Source organism: Festucalex cinctus, chromosome 15 (assembly GCF_051991245.1).
Source record: "Festucalex cinctus isolate MCC-2025b chromosome 15, RoL_Fcin_1.0, whole genome shotgun sequence".
Classification (NCBI taxonomy): domain Eukaryota; kingdom Metazoa; phylum Chordata; class Actinopteri; order Syngnathiformes; family Syngnathidae; genus Festucalex; species Festucalex cinctus.
The window spans coordinates 26,603,055-26,627,868 of NC_135425.1; the positions used below are offsets into that span (position 1 = coordinate 26,603,055).

The window sequence follows — 24,814 nt, forward strand, 5'->3', positions numbered from 1 at the left end:
TTGCTGGTTTTGTTTTTGTTTGGAACAGTTTTGCTGCTGACATTTTGGAATGAACGTTCCAATCCACTAAATACTCAAATACATAATTGGGTTGCAAAAGAATGGAAATATCCTGAAAATTTATGGATCATTTCGAGAGTCGTCCCGTGACGATCAGAACGTGATCGGAATTTGGGGCCGATGGTGTGATTTTCACCTGATTCCATTTGGTCGATTCCTGTTTGAGTACCGCCTCTAAAAAATTTATATAATTATTAATTTATTAATTTTCAAATTTATTTTCTTATTAAATATGTCATTTTCTTATTTTATATTATTTCGATGTATTATTTTATTTATTATATATGCATTAATTAATTTTTGATTATTTTGTTTATTTATATATTTAATTGTATTTTAATTATTTTATTTCTATGTATTATTTATTAATGAATTCATTTTTAATGTATTTATTTGATATATTTTATTTTTTTAATATTTTATTACAATTCATTTTATAATATTAATTTATTATTTATATTATTAATTAATAAGAAAAACAATTATTTATATTATGATTAATTAATAAGAAAAACAATTTAAAAATAAAACAAAAAAAAACACACCAAAAGGCTACTTTGGATTTATTGTCAATTTGTCACAGTTCAAACATTGAAATTGGCAGTGCAAACTATTGCAACAAATAACAGCAAAATGATCTCAGTACATTTTTGATTGCGGCACAGAAATGACAACACAAACTTTCATTTATTGGACCGTTAGCAGGCTAAGCTAGCTGTCTTAGCGTGAGGAACCAATTTTGTCAAATAATGTAATAAGACGTAATCACAAAGTCAACAAAACTAGTGTCGCTTTTTTTTATTTTTTTTTGTTTTTGTTTTTCTTTCAGTGAACCGACCATCTGTAAAGTGTTTTTGTGCTCAGGACGAAGCCCCGTCCCGTCAAAATGTTGCATTTTGCGCCATCTGGTGCCGAGCAACTATGTTGACATGAGGGGGAGGAGCTTCACTTCGTCAGGCGAACGAAAAGCAGAGCTTTGCCGCCATCTTGTGGACGTCAATTACTTCCCTTTTAATAGCGCGACGACAAAATTCAAATGTATCAAAAAATAAAAATAAAAGTAGTGATTGACGGGGAAAAAAAAAACTTGTGGTACATTCAAGGACTAAACAGGAAGTGGAGCGCACGTTCAGGAAGTACATCCCTCAAAGACAAAATGGTGCAAATCAAAACGGCTTTGGTTGCGATGCTTTTCAAAAAATAATTTGACGCGTCTCACCATCGAGGACGAAAAAAAACAAAAAAAACTGGCCACGCCCTCACGTGGAGAGGTCGCGACATCCGGCGCCCTGGCAGGACTGCAGCTGGATGAGGCGCTGGTTCATGACCTGCAGCACAGCCGGGTCCACCTTCTTCACGATGTTCTCCAGCTGGTGCGGGTCCGACCGCAGGTCGTACACCTCCACGAACGACTGCACACATTTGGACAAAAGGAGTGCTTTGCCGCCATCTTGTTAGCATCTTTTGCGCCAGGGGAGCGCGAGCAAGTGACTAGAAGAGCTACAGTTACACAAAAGTAGAGCTTGGGCGCATTTTGTGTCATCTGAGAGGCAACTCTTAAAAAAAAAAAAAAAACCCAACAAAACAAACACGCTAGTATGGGCAACTGTTGGCGTTTTGGCGTGAGAAGCGGGATCCAGGTTACCTCGCTGTCGGCGAACTCGCAGTACTGCATGTCGTGGCGTCCGTCCAGCGTCCTGACGCACGCGTACGTGTTGTTGAAGGAGTCCTCGCACACGCAGTCGGGGAAACATTGCTGACAAGCACAAAAAAACAAACGGCACAGAAAATTACATAAAAAAAAAATAAACTGGTGTTTAATGTGAAACACCGTAGACAGGCTAACAGAAATTAGCAAAAGTCTTAAGCAAAGTGGACAAAAGTCTGCTAGCATAATGCTAATGTGAAACTCCATCGACAGGCTAACAGAAATTAGCAAAAGTCTTAAGCAAAGTGGATGAAAGCCTGCTAGCGTAATGCTAACATCTAATGTGAAATTCCATCAACAGGCTAACAGAAATTAGCAAAGCGGATGAAAGCCTGCTAGCATAATGCTAACATCCAATGTGAAATGCCATCGACAGGCTAACAGAAATTAGCAAAAGTCTTAAGCAAAGTGGATGAAAGCCTGCTAGCGTAATGCTAACATATAATTTGAAACACCATAGACAAGCTAATAGAAATTAGCAAAGCGGATGAAAGCCTGCTAGCATAATGCTAACATCCAATGTGAAATGCCATAGACACGCTAACAGAAATGAGCAAAAGTCTTAAGCAAAGTGGACGAAAGTCTGCTAGCATAATGCTAACATCTAATGTGAAACTCCATCAACAGGCTAACAGAAATTAGCAAAAGTCTTGAGCAAAGTGGATGAAAGCTTGCTAGCGTAATGCTAACATATAATTTGAAACACCATAGACAAGCTAATAGAAATTAGCAAAGTGGATGAATGCCTGCTAGCATAATGCTAACATCCAATGTGAAATGCCATAGACACGCTAACAGAAATGAGCAAAAGTCTTAAGCAAAGTGGACGAAAGTCTGCTAGCATAATGCTACCATCCAATGTGAAACTCCATTGATTTGACAAGCTACCAGAAACGCCTCACCGCCAGTCCGGGTCCCACGGCGGGGCAGGTGGGGTCTCCGGCGGACAGCCCCTCGCCCGTGTGCTCCACCAGGAAGAAGGGACGCGGCGAGCCGTTGCGCAACGACGGCGCCTGATTGCGGAACAAGAAGACGCGTCCGGAAGTTAGCTTAGCTCGCGTCGGCGTTTTTGGGACGGGCGGCGGCATCGAGCACCGACCATCAGAGGCAGAAACGATTGCCCGTCCATGTTGGCCGATGAATCGTTGATGCCGGCGATGTCCAGGATGGTCGGCGCCAGGTCGATGTTCAGCACGGGAGCCTGAACAACGAACCAAAAATGAAGAATCGGCGACACCAGCAACTGGCCAAAAAATGCATAATGCAAAAATTTGATATTGAAAGTTTGATAACGAGTACAGCCCGACCGATTAATTGGCTGGCCCATGTTTGAGCTTTTAAAATTGGGGGGGAAAAAAATCTGCACATTTTTTTTTCTTTTTTCTTTTTTTAAACACATTAAAACATTTAAACACATTTTTTTCCCCCTTTATTGCCGATTATTTCTTAAACATACTTAAAGACTCAATTTTTTTTTTTGCTGCAACCTTGTCAGCATCAAACGAATAAAAAAAAACTTGTGATTTCATCCAATATTTATATTTTTTTAATTAATCGTCCAATTTGTCAATTAGCAGAATTTTATTTGTCCAAATATTAGAATTGGCCTAAAAAAAAAATAAATAAATAATCCATTAAGGTCAGATTGCAGTTAAAAAAAAAAAAAAAAAACAAAAAAAAAAACAGTTAGCCTGTTGGCAGATGTTAGAACAAAAACTGTCACACCTGCCAGAAAGGAAAAACAAAAACAAAAAACAAACAAACAAAAAACAAGCCTACTAGAACATCTGAGCTTGACAACAGTTTCAAATCCAGATCCAGAAAGTAAAATCCCTGCCACAGTTTGCCTTTAGCCCCTGGTGCTAGCTAGCTAACTACCTCCCTCGCTAGCAAGTAAACAAGCACCATGGGAGCTAGCTAGGAAGTACTAGCACTAGTACTAGTTTACTAGCAAGTAAATGAGCACCATGCTAGCTAGCTCCCTCCTAGCAAGTAAATGAGCACCATGGGAGCTAGCTAGCTAGGAAGTACTAGCACTGGTTTACTAGCGAGTAAACAAGCACCATGAGCTAGCTAGGAAATACAAGCACTAGTACTAGTTTACTAGCAAGTAAATGAGCACCATGCTAGCTAGCTAGCTAGGAAGTACTAGCACTGGTTTACTAGCAAGTAAACAAGCACCATGAGCTAGCTAGGAAGCTATATAGCTAGCATGACAAGTGAAAAACAATTAGCAATAAGGGCTAAAGAGCCAAATTGTGGACGAGGGTGTGCACACTTGCGCAACAAAACCAATTTTTTTGCGCAAGGTGAAGAAGGACGAATTGCTGGCTTTTTTTTTTTTTTTTTTTTTGCTTTTTTTCGTGACCTTGAGGGTGACGTTGACGTGGACGGCGGGCCCTCGCACCAGCAGCGGCGTGCGGATGTCAAACTCGTACAACTGACGCTTGTCGATGGGCAGGGAGAACTGACCTGCCGGCAAAACCATCAAACGGCAACAACAAACGGGGACGGGACGGTCACCCGCCGGCGGAACGGTGGGAGCCGCGCGGACGCGTTCGACCTCTGACCTGTGTGGTAGCCGTTGTCGGAGGTGAAGAAGACGAACGTGCGGTTGAGCTCCTTCATCTCGTCCAGCTTCCTCACCAGCGCCTCCACCAGGTCGTCCACCGACAGCAGCGTCTGCCACCTGGTGGCCGGCGACATCATCACCATAATCATCGTCATCATCGTCAAAATCGTCTTCATCACTCGCGTTGTAAAATCGTCGTCGTCGTCATCGTAATTGTATTCATCGTTTGCGCATTGCCGTCGTCGTAATCATGACAGACTGTCATGATCGTTTAGATCCGTTATGATCGTTATTGTGAGAATCGTTATCGGTCATTACACCACCGTATTTTCATTGTTGTCGTCATCGATTTTTTTATGGGGGGCCAAAACTGCCAAAATTAGAAATAAATAAATAAATGAATAAATTCAAGTTCAAATTGAAATCGCTGATATATCGTCATCGTCGTCATTGTTATCATTTTCATTGTCATATTCGCTACTTCCTCTTTGACATCACCGCAATGAATAGAATGGAAATTATCGTTCTATTTATACGCCCGTCACGGCGATCGTTACGGCGGCGTCGTCGACATCCGTCGCCGATGTCGTCGAGTTGTCGTCACGGTGACGGTGACGCAAATGTGCGTGCGTGTGGCGGGCACCTCCTTCGGTAGACGTCATCCAGGAAGCGCAGCGAGCTGTCGGGCATCGGGTTGGCGGGCTGGCGCAGCAGCCAGTGCTTGTCCTGCAAAAAAAAAACGGCCGCGCGTTGAACAAAAACAAACACAAAAATGCTTTTTTTTTTTGTCTGCTGGCCTCACCTTGGCGGCCTTATCGAAGCTGCCGTCGCGCGGCGCGCTGACATCGGCGAAGCGCCGTCGGTACTGCGGTGCGGGCGTCCACGGCCAGTGCGGCGCCGGCGGCGCCAGCATCAGGAAGAACGGACGGCGGGGGTCGCGCTGGTCCAGGAAGTCCAGACCGCGCCGGGCCTGCTCGCCAAAACCCGACGCCGATCGATCCATCGATCAATCGGTCCCTTCTGGCCAAGGTGGAAGGATCGGCGAACGGACTTACGATGAGGTCGGTCAGGTAGTCGTCGGCGTAGTCGTCGCCGTGCTTCTCCTCGGCGCCGTTTCTGGACAACGTGTAGTTGTAGTAGCGCGAGTTGGCCACCTTTGCGTGTTCGGGGGGTCAAAACTTTTGCAGTTACGTCAAGAAGGCAAAATGTGGTTTGGTGACTTCTTCATTTTGACCCAACTTTCTGGCCGATTGATTGAACCCATTATTTATTTATTTAGCCCAACTTCCTGGTTATTATTTAGCCCATGTGGGTGTTTTGTGGGTCAATCATTTAACAAAAACTTTCCGGGTGATTGATTGCACCCATTTATTTATTTATTTATTTCGTCCAACTTCCTGCGTTAGTCATCAAACCCAATTGGGTTGTTTTGTGGGTTATTAATTGGAACCGACTTCCTGGGTTATTGATTTAACTCAATTATTTAACTTCCTGGGTTTTTTTTTTTGTCAGTTCTTCATTTGACCCAACTTTTTGGGTTATTGATTCATCTCTATTTATTTGACCCAACTTCCTGATTATTATTTAGCCCGTGTGGGTGTTTTGTGGGTCATTCATTTTGACCCAACTTGACTTTCTGGGTGATTGACTGAACCCATTTTTTATTTATCGAACCCAACTTGTTGTGTTATTTATTTCCGCCATTTGTTTTTTTTGTGGGTTATTCGTTTTGACCCAACTTTTTGGGTTCTTGATTTCAGCCGTCGGGTTTGTTTTGTCCGTTATTCATTTGGTCGAAGTTTTTTGGGTTTTTGATTTAAACACGTTCTCGGCGCCTTCAATGCACATTTCAGGCGATTCGGTCAAAATGTTCCAAAATGAACGTGTGCCCAATAAAACAAAAATCTTCAGGATCCAGCAAGAATTTTGAGTTTCCAACGTTTGCTTTCAGTTTGAGAGGCGCCAACATGAACTTTTGGTGGCGCGAATCGATGATTGATGTAACCCAACTTCCTGGTTGTTTTGTGGGTTGTACATTTGACCCCATTTTTCGGGCGACATAAAACAAGTTGAATCTTGGACGCAATTTGGCTTATTTTTTTGACTCAACTTTTTTTAAAGTGTCCACATTCAACAAACCAAAAATCTAAGCAGAAATGTGGGTCAAATGGTAGAACAGAATCGTGTGCCAACTGACCAGCGCGTGCCACTGGTCCCACCCGGGCGGAACATGGCCGACGCCGCCCGCTTCTTTCTTGCCGTACTGTCAAAACGGACAAAAGGAGAGCGGCGTCAAGCCAAAACGTCAACAGAAGTTGGAGGTTCGATTCCTCTCGCTTGCTCTGCGCTGCCGTTCGAAAATCCACCGCAACTTGTACAAAACATTCATGCTAAGTGCTAGCTAGCTTAGCATCGACGCTAGCCTCTGCCATCGATTGACTGAGCTCCTGTAAAGTGAGCACGGGAAAGATTTGGGGAAAACAAAACAAAACTAGCGAGCGGCGCCCACCTGGTTGAGGTACTTGCCGGCGAAGAAGGTTTGGTAGCCGGCCTTGCTGAGGAGAACGGGGAAGGCGGAAGACTCGCCGGCGCTCCGCCAGCCGGCGCTGGAGCAGTTGCCGGCCAGCGAGTTGTTCCTCACCAGGTGGTTGTGAGGGTAACGACCCGTCAGGATGCTGCAGCGGCTCGGGCAGCACAGCGGCGTCACCGTGAACTGCGGGCGACAGTCACAGGGAGGAGGAGGAGGCAGGCGGCGGTCGCGCGGACGCTTCCGGCGGGACTCACCGAGTTGACGAAGGTCGCGCCGGCCTCGCCGATCAGCGATTTGGTCTTCTTCATCGGCGTCTGAACGGCAACATCCGCATTGAAGCCACACAAAATCGACAATGAGATCGGCTTGCATGCAAAAGTGGAATTTGTTGCCACATATAAACCCACAACGGAATTCAATCGGGATCAGAAACTAAACCGATTCTGTTGTTGCCAAATGTAAACATGCAATGGAATTCAATATGGATCAAAAACTAAACCAATTCTGATGTTGCCGCATGTAAATATGCAATGGAATTCAATCGGGATCAGAAACTAAACCGATTCTGTTGTTGCCACATGTAAACATGCAATGGAATTCAATCGGGATCAGAAACTAAACCGATTCTGTTGTTGCCAAATGTAAACATGCAATGGAATTCAATCTGGATCGGAAGCTAAACCGATTCTGATGCTGCCGCGTGTAAACCCGCAATGGAATTCAATCTGGATCGGAAACTAAACCAATTCTGTTGTTGCCACATGTAAATATGCAATGGAATTCAATCTGGATCAAAAACTAAACCAATTCTGATGTTGCCGCATGTCCACCCACGATGGAATTCAATCTGGAAAGTTGCAGATTTGTTTGCATTATTGTTGGAATCTCATTTAGGATCTACTAATTTTGGGGGTTTCTTGTTTAATAAAATTTGGGAAAGTTGCCACCATGAACGTTTAAAAGAGCGCAAAAACTTTCAATGTGAATAAGTTACCAATTCCAATTGATCAATTCATTGTTTGTTTGCCTTAATTTAGCATATAAATCTAACCTGGTACACCAAAACATTTGCCTTTAAAACCTTTAAAATAAATTATTGCTTGTGTTCGTTAAAAAAAAAAAAAAAAAAAAAATGGACATTGAAAAAATAACTGCCTCTTAAAAATCATTTTCCAAAATGTTTTGACGCTGCAAATTGAAGACAAACAAATGAACGGAAACAAGCAGAATGACTTTGACCTCAAAGTGAACAATAAGCACCCCAAAAAAAAACAAAAAAAAAAAAAACATTCCCAATTCACGGAAAAACAGCAAACCAAGAAGACCAAGAAAACGTCAAGAAACGAAAATTGGTCTTGCAAGAAGCGAGAGCGAGTTGACAAACAAATCGAAGAGTGAGTTCAAAGGTCACACGGGCGGACTCACCATGCCCCCCAGATGTTGGTCGTGGTCGTCGGTGACGATGAGGACGATGTTGCCGCTTCCGACGCCCCCGGCGAGCGCGCGCCCGACGCCGCAGGTGAGGAGCAGCGCGGCGGCCAGCGCGAGCACGCGCGACACTCGCGCTCCCGTGGCGAACATTTCACCGCGGCAAATACAAAACAAAAACCCAACAAGCACACAAACAAAAGCGGCTGGTTCCGGGTCACGTTCGAGTCCGCCGACCTGGAAGAAGAACGTCAGCGAGAAGACGACGACAAGTTGCTGTGAAACTGAAAAGGAAGACGAAGAAGATGTGACGTGCTCGTCACTCGCTGCGCTTTGAGGACGTGATTGCGGTCACGTGTGCGCGAGTGGGCGGGGATAAGACGGCGTCCCAAGTGGACTTTCAACCAAAAATTTCACACCAGTCAGCTTAAAAAAAAAAAAAACACCTTTTTTTTTTTTTACGAGCAATAAACAATCATTTGCCTCGTGTCAACGCGCACAACCGCATTTGGTGACGTCACGTTTTGAAAAATACAAAAAATGTATTACTTGCAAACCTTATTTCTTTTATTTCATTATTACAATGAGTTTGTTACAAAAATACATTCATTAATATTAATAATTAACTTTTCTTTATCATTTTAATTATTTGTTGTTTAATCAATGCATTAAATAAAAAAAAACACATTTTCATTTCCATTTCATTTATCAACATGGATGTATAATTAAATTATTTAACAATTATTAATAAATTAATAACTAACTTAAAAAAAAAAAACTAATTTGTTGTTTAATCAATGAATTCAATTACAAAAAAAACATTTCCATTTATAAACATGGGTGTATTAATAACTTATTTAACAATTATTAATGAATTAAAAATGTACTTTTTTATAACTAATTTGTTTAATCAATTAATTACATAATAAAGACTTTTTTAAATTTCCATTTCATTTACAAACGTGGATGTATTAATAATAATTAAATATTTAACAATTAATGAATTAATAAACAACTTTTTTTTAGAATTTTAATTTGTTGTTTAATCAATGAATTTAAAAAAAAAAAAGTTTCCATTTCTTTATTGAAAAACAAGACATTATTTCAAATCGGCAGTCCAGAAAATGCACAAATGGAAAATAATTATGCTTCAATTACAGGTCTGATTGGCCAGAAAATGATCCTAAATGTTGATATTGTTTTCCAAAGTAAAACAAAAGTTTGCAAACGTCTTATTTTGAAGCAAACAAACACAAGCAGATGGCTGCATTTCATTGCGAAGAAAAATGACAAACAATAATCCCAGTAAGAAGATCAAGATGTCAGTAGTATTGCGGGTACGCCGCGTAGGCGCCCATCAGCGGGGGAGGGGGCGTGGCCACCGCCACGCCGCCATATTGGTAGAGCGAGTCCAGAGGCGAGGCATACTGGAGGTTGGGCGGCAAGCCGGCGCTCCAGGCCGCCGCCGGCCGGTACGCCGGCGGCTCCGGCGGGTACGGCGCAAAATGCGAGGCGGCGCCCAGCGCGTCCTGCACCGTCCGCTTCAGCTTCATGCGACGGTTCTGGAACCAGTTTCGGATCTGAGGCCACAGGTCAAACGTTCAAAATCAAACAAAACAATTTGAAGGGAAAAGTCTGAAAATAGAAAATTCACCTGAAAATGTTGCACATATTAGTTGCAAATGAACAAAAATTTGAAGAGAAAAAAACTCAAATTTTACTTATTTATTTATTTTCAAAATCTGGACATTTTATGAGAAAAGTTGCAAATATTCTATGAACAAAAAAAAGGGATTTTTATTTTTTTTTTTAAGTTGTGACTTTAAAAAGTCAGTTTTGAGAAAAAGAATTTGTGAAAAAATGTTCAAATTTTACTTAAAAAAAAAATGACATTTATTTTTAAAAAGCTGGATATTTTATAAGAAATAAGGGATTAAAAAAAATAGTTGTGACTTTAAAAAATTAAAAAAATAATAATATAAATAAAAACAAATAAATCAGAATAAAGTTGTAATTTTAGTGTCAGTAAAATAAATCAAAATAATTGAATAAATAAAAAATATCAATCAATCAAATCAGAATAAAGTTGTAATTTTAGTGTCAATAAAAATAAATAAAAATGAATAAATAATATAAATCAATCAATCAGAATAAAGTTGCAATTTTAGTGTCAATAAAAGGTTTGAAGTACGTCACTCACTCAAAATGGAAATTTGGATGCCACCAGATGGCGACAAACAACTGACTGACACGCTTTGAGCATGTACACAAACGTCAGTTCATGTTCCATCAACAAATTCTTTCATCATCATCCCGAGCATAAGCGAGCAAACGGGCGCTAACTGAAGACGCTAGCGCAAGCTAGCTAGCGAGCTGGTCACCTGCTTGTCGGACAAGTTGAGTTTGCGGCACAGGTGGGCCTTGTCCTGCGTGCCCAGGTAGGCGTTGCGCTTGAAGGCTCGTTCCAGGCTGCCGATCTGCTCCGCCGTGAAGGCCGTGCGCGGCCTCCTCGCCGAGGAGGAGGCGGCGGCGACGGCGGCGGCGGCCGGCGGCGAAAGGGAGCGCTCGCTCTCGTAGCCCGACGTCTCCTCCTCCGCCTCGGATGCTGAGGACAGAAAAATGGTTGCCGGGTTTAGGAAACAATCACAACAACAACAAAACATTATTTTGGACATTCTAGAAAAACTTCACATCATTCTCATTTAGGCAAATCATTGCTTTTCAATTTTAAACATATTTTGATCTTTAGCTTTGAAAATAATATTTTTCAATTTGAACAATGTTATAATTGTAAAATTATGATGAAATATCTTATCTTCAAGTCTAACAATACTTTTAAAAATATTTCAAATTAGTATTATTTGTTAAAATATTTGCTAATACCAAAAATATTTTAAAAAATAACAGCCTCAAATATTTTCAATTATTTAAATTAAAATGAATTATTTTCAATTTTTTACATATTTATCTTTAGCTTTGAAAGTAATATTTTTTCGATTTGAACAATTTTGTAATTGTAAAATAATTATGTAATCTTATGTTCAAATCCAACAATACTTTTTTAAATATTTAAAGTGTGTTTTATTTGTTAAAAATATTTGCTAATACCAACAATATTTTAAAAATAATGACTAATTAATAAAATTAAAATGTATTATTTTTATCTTAAGCTTTGAAAATAATATTTTTAAATTGAACAATATTATAATTGTAAAATAATGATTATGTTAAATTTCAACAATACTTTTTCAAACATTTCAAATTTGTTTTATTAAAAATATTTGCTAATAAATGCAAACAATATTTGAAAAATAACAACCGCTAATATTTTCAATTATTTAAATTAAAATGTACTATTTTCAATTTTTAACATTTTTATCTTTAGCTTTGAAAATAATATTTTTCAATTTGAATATTTTAATTATAACTGTAAAATAATGACGAAATCTCTTATGTTCAAGTCTAGCAATACTTTTTCAAATATTTAAAATATTTATAATTTTTTAAATATTTTTTAAGATTTAAAAATGATATAAAATATTAAAAATTTGTATTATTTGTTGAAATTAAATTTGTTTACATTTGCTAATAAATACGAACAAGATAATAAAAATGACGGCATCAAATATTTTCAATTATTTAAATTAAACTTAAAACGGATTATTTTCAATTCAACTTATTTTTATCTTTAGCTGTGAAAATAATATTTTACTTATTAAAATATTTGCTAATAAATTCCAACAATATTTGAAAAATAACGGCCTCTAATATTTCAAATTCTATCAATTAAATTGAAAAGATTATTTTCAATTTTTAACATATTTACACAAACATATCTATGATGTTTTGTGCATGTGTAAATACACAAATAAAATAATGAATCAAATTTAAATATTTAAAAATAAATACCAGCAATATTTGAAAAATAACGGCCTCTAATATTTCAAATTATATCAATTAAAATGAAAACATTCTTTTCAATTTTTAACATATTTACACAAACGCGTAAATACACATGAATCAAAGAATAAATATTTGCAAATAAATACTAGCAATATTTTAAAAATAATATCCTCTTATTAAAATGAAAATTGTGAACACATTTCACTCACCCATTTTGTTGCACTGGTGGTCGGCGTCCATCTTGGGCCTGTTGGCCGGCGCTGGTGGTCGGCCGATGTCGCCGATGTCGCCGTCGTCCCTCCGGTAGAATCCCGGCAGGCTCTCGGCGTGGGTGCCGGCGAGGCCGGCGAGGCCGGCGGGCGTCTGCCGGCTGCTTTGCGCCATCCACTCGATGGAAAAGTGTCCCCTCATGACGTCGATCGGGTCAAATGAGGCGGGGGCGGGGCTTACGCACGCAAGCGCCGTATTTATAGGCCGCGACCCGCCTCCGCGCACATCAAAGCTCGCGCGCCGTCCCGCCTTGACCCCCCCCCGCCCGCACCCTCCTTACAAGTGCAGTCATGAAAGCGTCTCATTCGGTCTCAATGAGGCTGTTACGTGGTGGCTCCAGTGAGTCTGACCCCCCCCAACTACCTTCCTGCTGCCTCCTCAAAGATAATAGACACACCTCACACGCGCATCTCTATGGAAATAAGCATTTTCAACATCACCATAGGGAAAAAAAAAAAAAATGGAAACGCTAAACCCATCAGAACCGCTAAAGAATAGTTCGGCGGCCATCTTGTGTTGCCACCAAGGTTATTTTAGTTCAAACTAATGAAAAAACAAACCAAACTACAATTCAACAAACAATTTCGTTAACGAAAGAAAATAAAAATGCTTAAAAAAAATAAATAATAATAACTGAAACTACATACTATTGTTTACAAAACTAAAACTACAATGATAGCAAAAATGTTTTTGTTTTTTCCATCTTTGGTGATGAATTGAATGCATGAGCGTTTGGGGATGATTTGAAATCAATTTATTTTGAAACAAAGCAGAATAAGGACGTTTTGAAAGTGTGTCGCACAGAAGTGACGTCATCGAGCAGCAGCCAATAGAAAAGCAGCAAAAGATGACATCACTCATATGGTGTTTTTTTTTTTTTTTTAATATTGCGCACTAGTAATACACATAAAAAAATACATAAATAAAAACTAAAAAATATTCTGAAACTAAAACTAAGCATTTATTAATGAAATAAAACTAATAAAAACTAACAGAAGCACCCTGAAAACAATTGAAAATGAAAAATCCCAAACTATAACAAGACTGATGGGGGTGATTGATTAAGCGATTAACGAGCGTTGAGTTGATCATGAGCTAATCCCAGGATGATCCCAGATGAAAAGCGGCAAACAATCGGATTGGTTCAATCAATAATAATAATTGATCTGCAATCATTTACATTCAATGAGGGCCACTGAAAAGTGCGATGAATTGTTTGAAAAGCACAATTATTATTGCTGACGACGTACTTGAACATTTTGCAGACCCAAATCATTACTTTTAAATTTCAACTACATTTACATATTCAAAAATCATATTTGATTTCATTTCCCACATTTTCATGACTTTGTAAAATATTTACTAAATAGCTGATGCAACTCTAATATTTCATTTATTTCATTACTTTCTAAAATTAAAAAAAATATTTTTTTGGTAAATTATGCAACATTCCAATTATTTCTTAAAATAATGACATTTGAATTTTTGACATAATTTCATCATTTAAAAATAAAAATAATCATAACACCCGGAATATTTTATTTCAGTTTTGACATTATTTTAATGCAATTAGTTAATTAAACCAGTCAGATGAAACGTAATTTTATAACATATGTATTTTTTTTTCTTAAAATAATTACATTTGAATTTTCGACATAATTCAATTATTTTAAAAAATAACATCCTGACTATTTTATTTCAGTTTTCATATTATTTTAATGTATTTATCTAATAAAACTGTTCAGATGAAAATGGTATAATATATTGCAATTTTTTTTTTCTAAAAAAAAAATGTCATTACTTTTTTAAATATAGTTTTTAAAATTTTGAAACAAACCAAGTTAAAACGAAAAAAAAAAAAAAGACCAAACATCTGATGTTAAGGTCGAGTGATAATTAATCACTCCTATAATTTAATAAAACGATCTAATATCTAACAAAACCATTCAGATGAAAATGTTTATTTTTATTTTATTTTTAAAAAAAATATTGCAATTTTTTTCCCCTAAAAATACTGTAATTACTTTTTCAATATACTTTTTTTTTCTTCTTAATTTTAACAAATCAAGCTAAAAAAAAAATAAAAAAAAGACCAAATATCTAATGTTAAAGTCTAGTAATAATTTCAGATTATTTCATAAAACAACCTAATATCTAATAAAACCATTCAGATGAATTTTTTATTTTATTTTTTAGAAATTATTGCAATTTTTTTCCCCCTAAAAATACTTGAATTACCTTTTTCATGTACCTTTTTAAAATTTTGTAACAAACCAAGCTAAAAACAAAAAATGAATAAAATAATTTAAACAAAAGACCAAACATTTGACGTTAAAGTCTCGTAATAATAGATGACTTCTATTATTTCACCAAACAACAATTTCCATGTATTTTAAAGTTTTAAGATTTCATCAAACTATGATTTTTTTCCTCGCGCGCGACGAAGACGGGAAACGTGAGCGCCACTTTGAACTCTCGGTAACGGACCAATCAGCCGCTTCGGACGAGTTGAGCCGGCTCGTCTCTTCCTGCCGGGACATCAAAGGCCGCATTTGATTGGCTCACGCCTCCCAATGAAAACAACCCCCATCATTGACGAAATCCGCCCTGTGATTGGCTCCATTCATCGCTTAAATGGGCCTGTTTGCTACTCTGTTATGGACACGTATGCAACCCCCCCCCCCACCCCCCCCACGAGCTACCCCAGGAGTCTGCTGGCAAACCGTCTGCCCCCCCCCCCACCTCAGTCTGCAAAGGCCTCCGTTAGGACCCGCTTCCCCTCTCCAATTGATCCCTATCAGCCCATCAAAGGCTCCCCGGGCTTTGATGGGGCTGGCGGGACGTGCCGGCGCGGCAGCCGGCCCCCCCCCATGACACCCCTCGGTCCCTTAACCTCGGCCCCCCCCCGGCCGCATGTCAGGTCGCGACGCTACATGGACTTGAGGTGACGTCGTCATTTGTGGAGGTTTGACGGCATTATGAAGTAATGACATTCATTATTATCACATTAGGCTACAATTGTTTCTCACAACAGCAATAACGTTCCCGGGTCAGTTTGACCCGGGCATGTATCATGACAAAGCGATATCATCATGGTACATATTTACAAGTTAACAAGTATTAACCGTCAGTTTCATGTTACATTTGTTTCTAAAGAAATATTGCTCCTGGGTCAATTTGACCCGGGCGTGTATCATTATCCAAAAGGGCCCCAAATTAAGAAATTCCAATAAACTTTACTTTGTATCTCATTACACAAGTCATGCTTCATACGAGAAAACTAGATTACAATTTTTTCTCACAACAGCTATAATGTTCCCGGGTCAATTTGACCCAGGCATGTATCATGACAAAGTGATGTCATCATGGTACATATTTACAAGTAAACAAGTGTAACTTAATAAGTGTAATGAGAATAGAACCTTAAGTGAAACTTCATACTCGATAACAAGTTTGAACTTTGGGTCAATCTGACCCGTAAACTAAAAGAAAGATTAATTTACTTTGCCACAATTAAAAGTGATGTCATCATGGTACATATTTACAAGTAAACAAGTGTTCGCCGTCAGTTTCATGTTACGTTTGCTTCTGAAGAGCAGAAGTAATACACCTGGGTCAATTTGACCCGGGGGTGTATCACTCTCCAAAAGGGCCTCAAATTAAGAATAAACTTAATAAGTGTAATGAGATACAACCTTAAGTGACGTTTCATACTTGATAACTAGCTTGAACCTTGGGTCAATCTGACCCGCAACATAAGAGAAGAATTAATTTACGTTGCCACAACTAAAAGTGATGTCATCATGGTACATATTTTACAAATAAAGGAATGTTAACCGTCAGTTTCAGGTTACATTAGATTAATTCTGAGGAGAAGCAATAAATACTGCAGGGTCAATTTGACCCGGCTTCTCAAAAAGTGTCCGAAACGTCTTTGATGATGAAGTCAAATACAGCAAATGGAATCCATTTCTTATGACAGACGCGAAAATGAAGCCGGTTACGGCGCGTGAAGTCATTGCCACTTCCGTTTCCCACATTTAGTCGGCAGACGGACGCACGGACGGACGGACGGACGCACGGACGGCGTGACAGACAGACGCAGAGACGGAGAGTCTCCGCCTACCGTCTAACGTATCGCTGTTGCCGGGTTCCCACTTTGGGGCGCGAAAAGACGAGACGACGTTTGGAGGACGACGCGGGAAATCGTCAGCAATGATGTCATGGCATCGTTTTTTTTTTTTTACAAATATCAGTTGTGTAGGTAATAGTTGAAAAGAAATGAAATGGGGTGAAAACGCGACATCCTGAAGAGAGGACGTGTGAAGCCCGACGCCGCTTTGATGTGTGCTTGCCATTTTCAGGTTAATGAGGCCGTTAGCACCAGCGCACGGAAACCGCTAACAATTAACACACGCATACACGCCGCCTGTCACCATCTTTTCCCCAAAATCGGAACTGTTGGAGTTCTCGGGATGATTTTCACGATGCGTTCATCTGTCGGTTATTTTCCGAAACAGGACATGATTTGCGTTTCACATATATTGATAAATCAATCAATTGATGAGCGTTCAGTTTCTACATTTGGCAGAAAAAAATTTTTGGCAAAAATGTTGATTTTTTTTTTTTAATACAACAAAAATTGCTGTAGCAAAAAAAAAAAGAAAAAAAAAAGGTGGGGGTGCAGACCAGAATCACTTGACTTCCTACTACTAGTGCATTTCTATAAAACATATTTATATATTATATATTTAATATTTATATAAATAATCAATCAATAAATAATAATAAATAAGTAATCATTAAAAATAAAAAATATGTAAATAAAAATAATTATTTTTTATTATTAATTATATAAAATAAAAATAAACTAATAATAATAATAATAAAATAAAATAATAATAATAATAATAATGTTTGCAACATTGCAAAAAAAGTAAATAAATAAAATCACTTAAATATGAAATCCAATGAAATCAATATTAATATTCCTCGAGAAATTGTGCGCTTCAAAAAGTCGAAACATAAATTACATTTCACATAAATTGATAAATAAATCAATTGATGAGCATTCAGTTATTACATCTGTCAGAAAAATCGGCAAAAATGTTGATTTTTTTTTTTTTTTTTCCATACAATAAAAATTGCACAATATATTTATTTTAGCAAGGCTGAAATAACGAAGATTTGGACAATTTTAGGTTAATTGATTATTAAAATTATTCGACTAATTTGATAACCGATTAGCTGCTGCTTAATCGATGAATTGATCGTACTTCACTTTGTGTTTGGACCACAGGAACTGTTGACCAAATTTGGTCATTTAACAGTAGCGCAAAAAAAAAAAAAAAAAAAAGGTGGGGACCAGAAGCACTCGACTTCCTGTAACTACTAGTGCATTTCTTTACCATGGCAACTAGCAACTTTCTGAGCAACAATAGCACCTCGACTCACATCACCTCAGAACTACGAATCTTTGGAGGACCATGATGTGTTTTTATCGGGATAATTATTTGTCCACACTTGAACAAAAACATTCCAAATAAATATTCCAATAATTTAGTCCTGGTTAATGAATAGCGCAACGGTCGTAATGAGGCATTTGAATCCCCAAAAATGTTCGCGATCACAACCAAAACTTAACGTGTCGGATTTGGTGGGTCCACTGCAACTATTTGTCCCCGATGCGAGCAGACCGTAACACGGAAAAGTCCTCGTTACCGGCTGTTATGGGCGAAGACGGCGATCTCGTTCAGGCGTTCCTCTGCGAAGGCGGGACGTACTCCAGCGACAGGTGAGCGAAAATCTGCGCCTCCGTCGCAGCTTGCAGGTATTCACGCTGTCGACGAGGACACAAGCACGAGTGATGTCACCCACCAAAACAGGAAGTGGGACGGCGTCACGTGACGCCCGAGCCATTCGTCGCGCTTGGATCGTGTTTTGACGTCACTTTCGTTTGGGAATGTTTCATTTGAGTTCCTTTTTCATAAATGCTTGGTTTTAGCTTGGTTTTAGTTAGTTTCAGTATTAGTTTTAGTTTAAAAAAAAAAAAAGTGTATGACTTGTGCGCATTTATTTAAAAAACAGCATGGGAGCGACGTCATCTTGAGAGTGATTTTCTATTGGCTGCTGCCAGATGACGTCACTTCTGCCTGACATACTTTCAAACGTCCTTATGCTGGCAGTTAATATCAAAATACATCTACTTAAAAGCACATGTAAAAAATCACCCCCAAAGGCTCATGCATTAAATTATTGTTTAAATTATTATTATTATTATTATTTATTTTATTTTTTTTAAGTTTTTTCATTAGTTTTAGTTAACTAATTGATTTATTTTTGTTAATTTTTTCATTAGTTTTAGTTAATTAATTTTTTAAAAATCTTTTTTTAGTTTTTATATTTTTTTTCCGTTAGTTTTTGTTAATTCTTTTTTAGGTTTTTTTCGTTAGTTTTAGTTAACTAATTTTTTTTTTCGGGTTTTTTTTTTCCGTTAGTTTCTGTTAACTAATAATTTTTTTTTTTAGTTTTTTTCGTTAGTTTTAGTTAACTCATTTTTTTTTCCGTTTAATTTTTTTTCCGTTAGTTTCTGTTAACTAATAAAAAATGTTTTTAGTTTTTTTCGTTAGTTTTAGTTAACTAATTTTTTTTGTCGTTTTACTATTTTTTTTCCGTTAGTTTCTGTTAACTAATAATTTTTTTTTAAGTTTTTTTCATTAGTTTCTGTTAACTAATATATATATTTTTTTTTTTTTTTTTTAGTTTTAGTTAACACAATTTTGTTGCAATGATGGAATTTTTTTTTTAAATAATCGTGTTTGGCATCAGCAGAATGGAAGCCAATCGGCGTACGTGCGCACCTGTTTGTTGTCGTACAAGGCGTGGCTGCTCAGTGACATGTCCTTCTCGTGGGTTGCCCAACGACGCAGCTCGCGCTCAAACAACTGCGGAGCAAGCAACAAAAAAAAAAAAAAAACATGGCGTCATGCCACGTGACCATCGGGGGGCGCCGCCGCCGTTGTTACCTTGGATCCGGTCCAGCCCAGCAGGGCGAAGGCGAACTGGCTGAACGGGCAGACGGTCAGGTCGACGCGCGCGGCGCGCCAGCAGCGCCCGCGCTCGTCGTCGCCTCCGAGCGCCCCGTCGTCTCGCCCCTCCGGCGTGGGAACTTTGCAGATGGACAAACATCTCTCAAAGCGATCCATGCTGGAGGCGGGGCAAGCCGGAGCCGCGCTGGCCTCCGTGTGCGACTTTCTGCTGCTCTTGTGGTACAACAGGAAGTCCTGGTACGGCACACGAGCGTTACGTTACGTTACGTTACGTTACGTTACGTTACGTTACGTTACGTTACGTTACGTTACGTTACGTTACGTTACGTTACGTTACGTTACGTTACGTTACGTTACGTTACGTTACGTTACGTTACGGCTAACAACGTTAGCAGTTAGCGGCCGGGAGAGTTAGTTGAGTGCAACGATGACGCGCAAACTATGTCAACACATTCTGAGTCGACAGGTTATATTGTGACACGTTGTTACGCCCGACTAACGAGCAACCAACCACGACAAAATGACACATTTTGCACGACGAACTCTACTGACTATGTCGATGTAACACACTTGACTGTCACTCATTGTCACAACTAACTATATTGGCAATGCTAATATTAGACATTGTTCATCAAGATGAACTCTTGCGATCGCATCATGTGACACCATGTTGCAATTATCCATGGAGTTAGTCAGGAGTAACGTTGCGTCAAACTGACATCGTCAGTCGAGTTAGTTGGCGGTTAACAGTGAGTTGAGATCGCAAAGTCTGTCGGGAGAGTTAGTCTGGGGCAGCCATGGTAAAAAATGCGGCGGTCAGTAGAGTGAGTTGCGACTAACAATGACTCAACATCACGTGGACAGTCAAGTTAGTCACACTGACAGTCAGCAGAGTTAGTCAAGATGTAAACGGCCATAGCCAGTCGAGTTAGTCACACTGATGACAGTCAGTCAGCCCGAGTAGTACGTCACGTGGAGTCAGTCGCGTTAGTCGCGAGTGACATTGCGACACGTGGCCGGAATGTTTTGCCGCTCACCCGAGCCTCCAGGCGAGCCACCACTTTCGGAATCAGGCCCTCCTCAAGTCCTTCCTGCGGGTGCGTGATCAGCAAGTCCACATCGTGGCCGCTCGGCTTCCCCCTGCAACAAGCGTAAGCCCACCAGATTTTGTTTCAGTGTACCAAAGACGTATTGAGACGTTTTTTTTTGTTGGTTTTGGTTTCAAAATAATTGGGATGATGATTTTTTCCAGAATCGAACGTTACGTTTATATTTTTGGGCTGTCAGTTTGTTTAATCGTAATTCATCACATGATTTCTATCGTTAACTTGTGATTATTATAATAATAATAAAAAAAAAAAATTCATGTACCTCCTGAAGCCTCCCACCAAAACGACGCGTGCGCCCGGCAGCTCGGCGCCGACGGCCTCCTCGACTATTCGAGCGACCGCGTCGGCCTCCGCCTTGGTGACGGCCCGCGTCAGGTCGTCGTAGTGAGTCACGCCTGAAAGGACGGACGGACAGACGGACGCGGTTGGCAACGTATCAAGACGTGACCGACGCTTGACACTCACCCGCACGCTGCGCTCGATTGAGGACGCGTCCCGACCGGCGGAGCTCAGAGAGGTTCCGGATGCCTTCGCCGAACCACTCGGACGCCGTTTTTGTTCCCACGCCAAAAATTCCTGTCAGCAGCTGGAACAAAAAGCTCAATTGAATATTTTCAGAATGGACGCAAACGTATAATTCCCCGGTCGCACCTTCATGGCCCGGAAACGCTCGGACCGCCTGGTGGCCTCCACCTCGTGGGACGTCCCGTCCTCCAAAATGTCCTGCGCCGAGAAGACAAACCGGTCAACCGCGGGAAAAAAGAAAAAAGAAAAAAACAAAACGAAAAGCACGGCAAAACTTCCGTGCCGGACGGCCACCTGGACGACTCGCAGCGAGTGTCGGCCCAGGCACGGGCATCCTCGGATCTGCCGGGCGTCCGTCAGCGGCTCGGGGAAAGCCTTGAGCGCGGCGGCGGCGCGGCGGAACGCCAGCGCGCGGCCGGCGTCCTCGTCGAGCTCGGCGTTTTCCGCCAACAGCGACAGAGCGTCCTGAACGAAGGGATGCACGGCGGTGGTTAACTTTACAAAAAAAAAAAAAAAAAAAAAAAAAAAAAAAAAACTTTTTTTCTTAATTATCAAATGCCACAACTAAATTAAAATGTAACACTAAAAATTTAAAAATATTTTTTAACTAAAATGTTTTAACTAAAAACACAAAAAACAATTTACAAACACCAACAAAAAATCCATAAGAAACCAAAAACAAAAATAATAATGTGGACATTTCACTAAAAAGGAAATAAATAAATAAAGTGAAAAACATAAAATTAAAAAAATTAAAAAGTATAGCGCTAAAAATAAAATGAAAAGAAAAAAAATGAAGTACAATTACTAAATTGTTTCAATTAACTAAACAGAACAAAAAATTCAAAATAACTAAAATGTACCGGTACATTAGTAAAAAAATATATATCAAATTACAAATATTTAAAATTAAACTAAAATGTTATCATAAATACAATCAAAAACACAAAAAAATAAAAAATAAAAAAAAACTTCATGCTCAAGTCAATCACTAAAACAAAAATTTAAGTACAATACTAAAATATTTCAATTAAATAAACAGAATTAAAAAAAATGCTAAATAACTAAAACAACTAAAACTGTACACTAGCACACACACAAAAAAAATTCACAGGTCACGGGTATGAATATAAAAAGAAATAGAAAATAAATAACACTCAAAATCAAATATCAACAAAATAAAATAATCCTGACATGTTCTGCATAAAGGGAGACAAAAAGTAAGACAAACTGACTAATCACTAAAACTATAATACATAACAAATAAATAATGTACAAAATATTAAAAAATAAAATAATATATATATATGTGACATGTTTTGTTTTGATTAAATAAACCTTTAAAAAAAAATGAGGAAATGTAAGAAAATGTCAAAGCGGCGTTTGTGAGTGGGACGCACGGTGAAGACGACGTTGCGGTGGTCCAGGGCGCTTCTCCTCTGACAGGCGTAGACGGGCATGGAAAACGCCGCCGCCTCGTCTACGCTTGACGCTGGCCGCTCCTCCACCACGAAAACAAAATTTTTTCCAACGTTAGAAAGCCAACATCCATGTTTGCTTCAAATTTTGTGCAAGGACACAAACGTCTTTTTTTTTTTTTTTTTCCTCCTCTCCTACCGTCAGTCGATGTCGCTGCAGGACGCAGACGGGACATCCGGCGCTCAGGCTCTCCGTCAACCAGCTGACGTCCACCAGGTGAGCGGCCGTCGAGTCGTGACCCCGTGAACTCAACCACCCTCTGACCTCGTCGGCCCAATTCTTCTCCGAGACGACGTGCGTGACACTTTCACTGATGAGACATCAACATCACGTCTGCTATTATATCATGATAAATGTGTGACACAAAACAACACAACTAATTATAACAATTTATTCAATTGATTCATGTTCACTAGCATTATTATTTAGGTGTCGAATTTTTTTTTTTTTTTTTTAACTATTTAATATTATATCCTTGGAGAGCTATTTTTTTTTTCTTTTTGAAGAGTTTTCAAGTTTGACTAGGATTGTGCAATTAATTGAAATTAAATTACAATTTAAATAATTACATTTCACAATTACAAAATTTGCATAATCGTAAAAAAAATTACAAATTTTTGAGTTGTTTAAATTTATACATTTGCACTCTTAGATTTTTAAATAAATAATTTAATACATACAATTTCATCCAAAAGGAACTTGCATAATTATAGTGTTCCATATCATTTTATTTGTCCTATATTTTTTATTTTTATTATATTTAAACATTTTCTTGTTTTGTACCAAAAAATAAATGATGGTTCTACTGCATAGTGCACAAGCTGCACTCCAACTTATAGTTTTTGCCAACATAAGTACATACGTAAATAAATAAAATAAATAAATATCATTATTATTACTATAAATACACAATATTATAAATTCTTTTTGGTCCAAAAGGAACTTACATAATTATAGTGTTTCTATTTTTTTAATTGGTCCTAATATTTTAATGCTTAAATTTTCTCTTGTTTTGTACCCCAAAAATGTAAATAATCTTTGGAATAATCGTGATATCAATTCTTGCCAAAAATAATCGTCATTTTTATGTTTTCCATAATTGAGCAGAAACCAAACCCTGCTGGAGCACTGAGATTTTTATTTCAAATGAAAAGTGCTTTGTTCAGTGGAAGTTTTACAGTCAAATGGCAAACGTACGTGAAAACCTCGTCGACTCTGAAGCCTTTTTTGCGTCCCAGCTCAGTGAGGAAATTTCTCCGGCTGCTTCCCATCTTCCTCTCCAGGAGGAAGACGACCACCTGCGGGAACTTGAACGCGTCATCCCGGCTGTCGCTCGTCGAAGCGGCGCCGGTCGAGGAGGACACTTTCCTTCGCTTTAGCGGCATCATAGTTCACGCTTCAAAGTTACATAATGAATAAATATGAACAAATACAACCTACAGAAGAAGTTGTTAGCGTTTATTTGGGGTGATTTGACACGGACATAATCATTTCCGCATTGTCTACTTCGGTTAGTATTTATGAACTTTCAGGAGTCACCGCCACCAGCTGGTAGACATCGGTATTGCTACAACCTACGTTGCAGCAGTGACGGGAAGTTACGAAGTACCTACTGTACTGTATAAATACTTGATTACTATGCTTAAGGATATACTGTATATATTTTTTTGGATTTGTTTGTTTTATTATAACAGAGTATTTATTTTCTGATGACTTTTTTTACTCCCTTCAAAATAATCCAAACAGTATAATAGGCAGTTACATTGATACTCCGACTTTTACCAGTCCCTTTTTGCCCAATTTTCTGTACTTTAACATAAGTATCAGTGCAAGTGAAGTACGAGGCGTGAGTTCTTTTGAAGCCGGTCATAATTAAATAGTAATACTACATAGATGCTTTATTAGTGCAGCGTCAATTTGAGGTAGGTGGAACTCTGCTGCCCCCTGCAGGCACACCCGCGTCACATGTTGCTTTTCAAGTGGGGAAAAACAAAAAACAGGTAGACAGAAAGCGTCGGTTCGCCGTGCTCGTTTGTTGCTTTAGTCGTCACAGTTTTGTGCTTTTTAACGTTACGCCGTCATCCACCTTTTCAACGACGCGTCGCTTCGTAAAACATGATGTCATAAAGCCGACGTTTTGACGACGAGCGGAGCGGCTGAAAATAGTTTGGGGAAGAACCA

General features: G+C 38.8%; 4 protein-coding genes across 5 annotated transcripts in view; 1 reads left to right on the forward strand and 3 right to left on the reverse strand.

The window, feature by feature from the left end:
- LOC144001890 (uncharacterized) overlaps window positions 1-24,814 on the forward strand; it is a 263,910-nt gene that overhangs the window by 80,590 nt on the left and 158,506 nt on the right. The gene's annotated exons all lie outside the window — the stretch shown is intronic.
- gnsb (glucosamine (N-acetyl)-6-sulfatase (Sanfilippo disease IIID), b) lies at window positions 608-18,310 on the reverse strand. 2 transcript variants are annotated; one of them, XM_077496822.1, is made up of 13 exons: window positions 18,193-18,310; window positions 7,125-7,184; window positions 6,850-7,053; window positions 6,538-6,603; window positions 5,396-5,494; window positions 5,143-5,310; window positions 4,984-5,066; window positions 4,339-4,457; window positions 4,137-4,240; window positions 2,868-2,969; window positions 2,671-2,781; window positions 1,706-1,816; window positions 608-1,472 (listed from the first exon to the last, which is right to left on the reverse strand). In XM_077496822.1, the coding sequence occupies exons 2-13, from the start codon at window positions 7,176-7,178 to the stop codon at window positions 1,320-1,322; spliced, it is 1,374 nt and encodes a 457-aa protein (XP_077352948.1). In that variant the 5' UTR covers window positions 7,179-7,184; window positions 18,193-18,310; the 3' UTR covers window positions 608-1,319. The 2 variants fall into 2 exon arrangements, with proteins under 2 accessions (XP_077352948.1, XP_077352947.1); XM_077496821.1 differs by lacking the exon at window positions 18,193-18,310 and adding an exon at window positions 8,296-8,858.
- Window positions 9,163-15,146, reverse strand: ved (ventrally expressed dharma/bozozok antagonist). The gene is made up of 3 exons (XM_077498435.1): window positions 12,411-15,146; window positions 10,680-10,903; window positions 9,163-9,878 (listed from the first exon to the last, which is right to left on the reverse strand). The coding sequence occupies exons 1-3, from the start codon at window positions 12,610-12,612 to the stop codon at window positions 9,621-9,623; spliced, it is 684 nt and encodes a 227-aa protein (XP_077354561.1). The 5' UTR covers window positions 12,613-15,146; the 3' UTR covers window positions 9,163-9,620.
- Window positions 16,999-24,677, reverse strand: polm (polymerase (DNA directed), mu). Its single transcript, XM_077496823.1, has 12 exons — window positions 23,831-24,677; window positions 22,772-22,943; window positions 22,555-22,656; window positions 21,449-21,619; window positions 21,281-21,352; window positions 21,095-21,215; window positions 20,892-21,024; window positions 20,558-20,660; window positions 19,497-19,754; window positions 19,332-19,415; window positions 18,170-18,310; window positions 16,999-18,125 (listed from the first exon to the last, which is right to left on the reverse strand). The coding sequence occupies exons 1-11, from the start codon at window positions 24,019-24,021 to the stop codon at window positions 18,224-18,226; spliced, it is 1,494 nt and encodes a 497-aa protein (XP_077352949.1). The 5' UTR covers window positions 24,022-24,677; the 3' UTR covers window positions 16,999-18,125; window positions 18,170-18,223.

Excerpts from the sequence above, each read along its gene's own strand:
- gnsb (XM_077496821.1), bottom strand. The coding sequence starts at position 8,451 with ATGTTCGCCACGGGAGCGCGAGTGTCGCGCGTGCTCGCGCTGGCCGCC. Across the intron at positions 5,067-5,142 it reads GCTTCGATAAGGCCGCCAAG|GACAAGCACTGGCTGCTGCG; the intron begins GTGAGGCCAGCA and ends TTTTTTTTGCAG. Across the intron at positions 1,817-2,670 it reads CCGTGGGACCCGGACTGGCG|CAATGTTTCCCCGACTGCGT; the intron begins GTGAGGCGTTTC and ends TGTGCTTGTCAG.
- ved (XM_077498435.1), bottom strand. The coding sequence starts at position 12,612 with ATGAGGGGACACTTTTCCATCGAGTGGATGGCGCAAAGCAGCCGGCAG. Across the intron at positions 10,904-12,410 it reads CCACCAGTGCAACAAAATGG|CATCCGAGGCGGAGGAGGAG; the intron begins GTGAGTGAAATG and ends TTCTGTCCTCAG. Across the intron at positions 9,879-10,679 it reads TCAACTTGTCCGACAAGCAG|ATCCGAAACTGGTTCCAGAA; the intron begins GTGACCAGCTCG and ends CTGTGGCCTCAG.
- polm (XM_077496823.1), bottom strand. The coding sequence starts at position 24,021 with ATGATGCCGCTAAAGCGAAGGAAAGTGTCCTCCTCGACCGGCGCCGCT. Across the intron at positions 19,416-19,496 it reads TGGGCTGGACCGGATCCAAG|TTGTTTGAGCGCGAGCTGCG; the intron begins GTAACAACGGCG and ends CTTGCTCCGCAG. Across the intron at positions 18,311-19,331 it reads CCTTGTACGACAACAAACAG|CGTGAATACCTGCAAGCTGC; the intron begins GTGCGCACGTAC and ends CCTCGTCGACAG.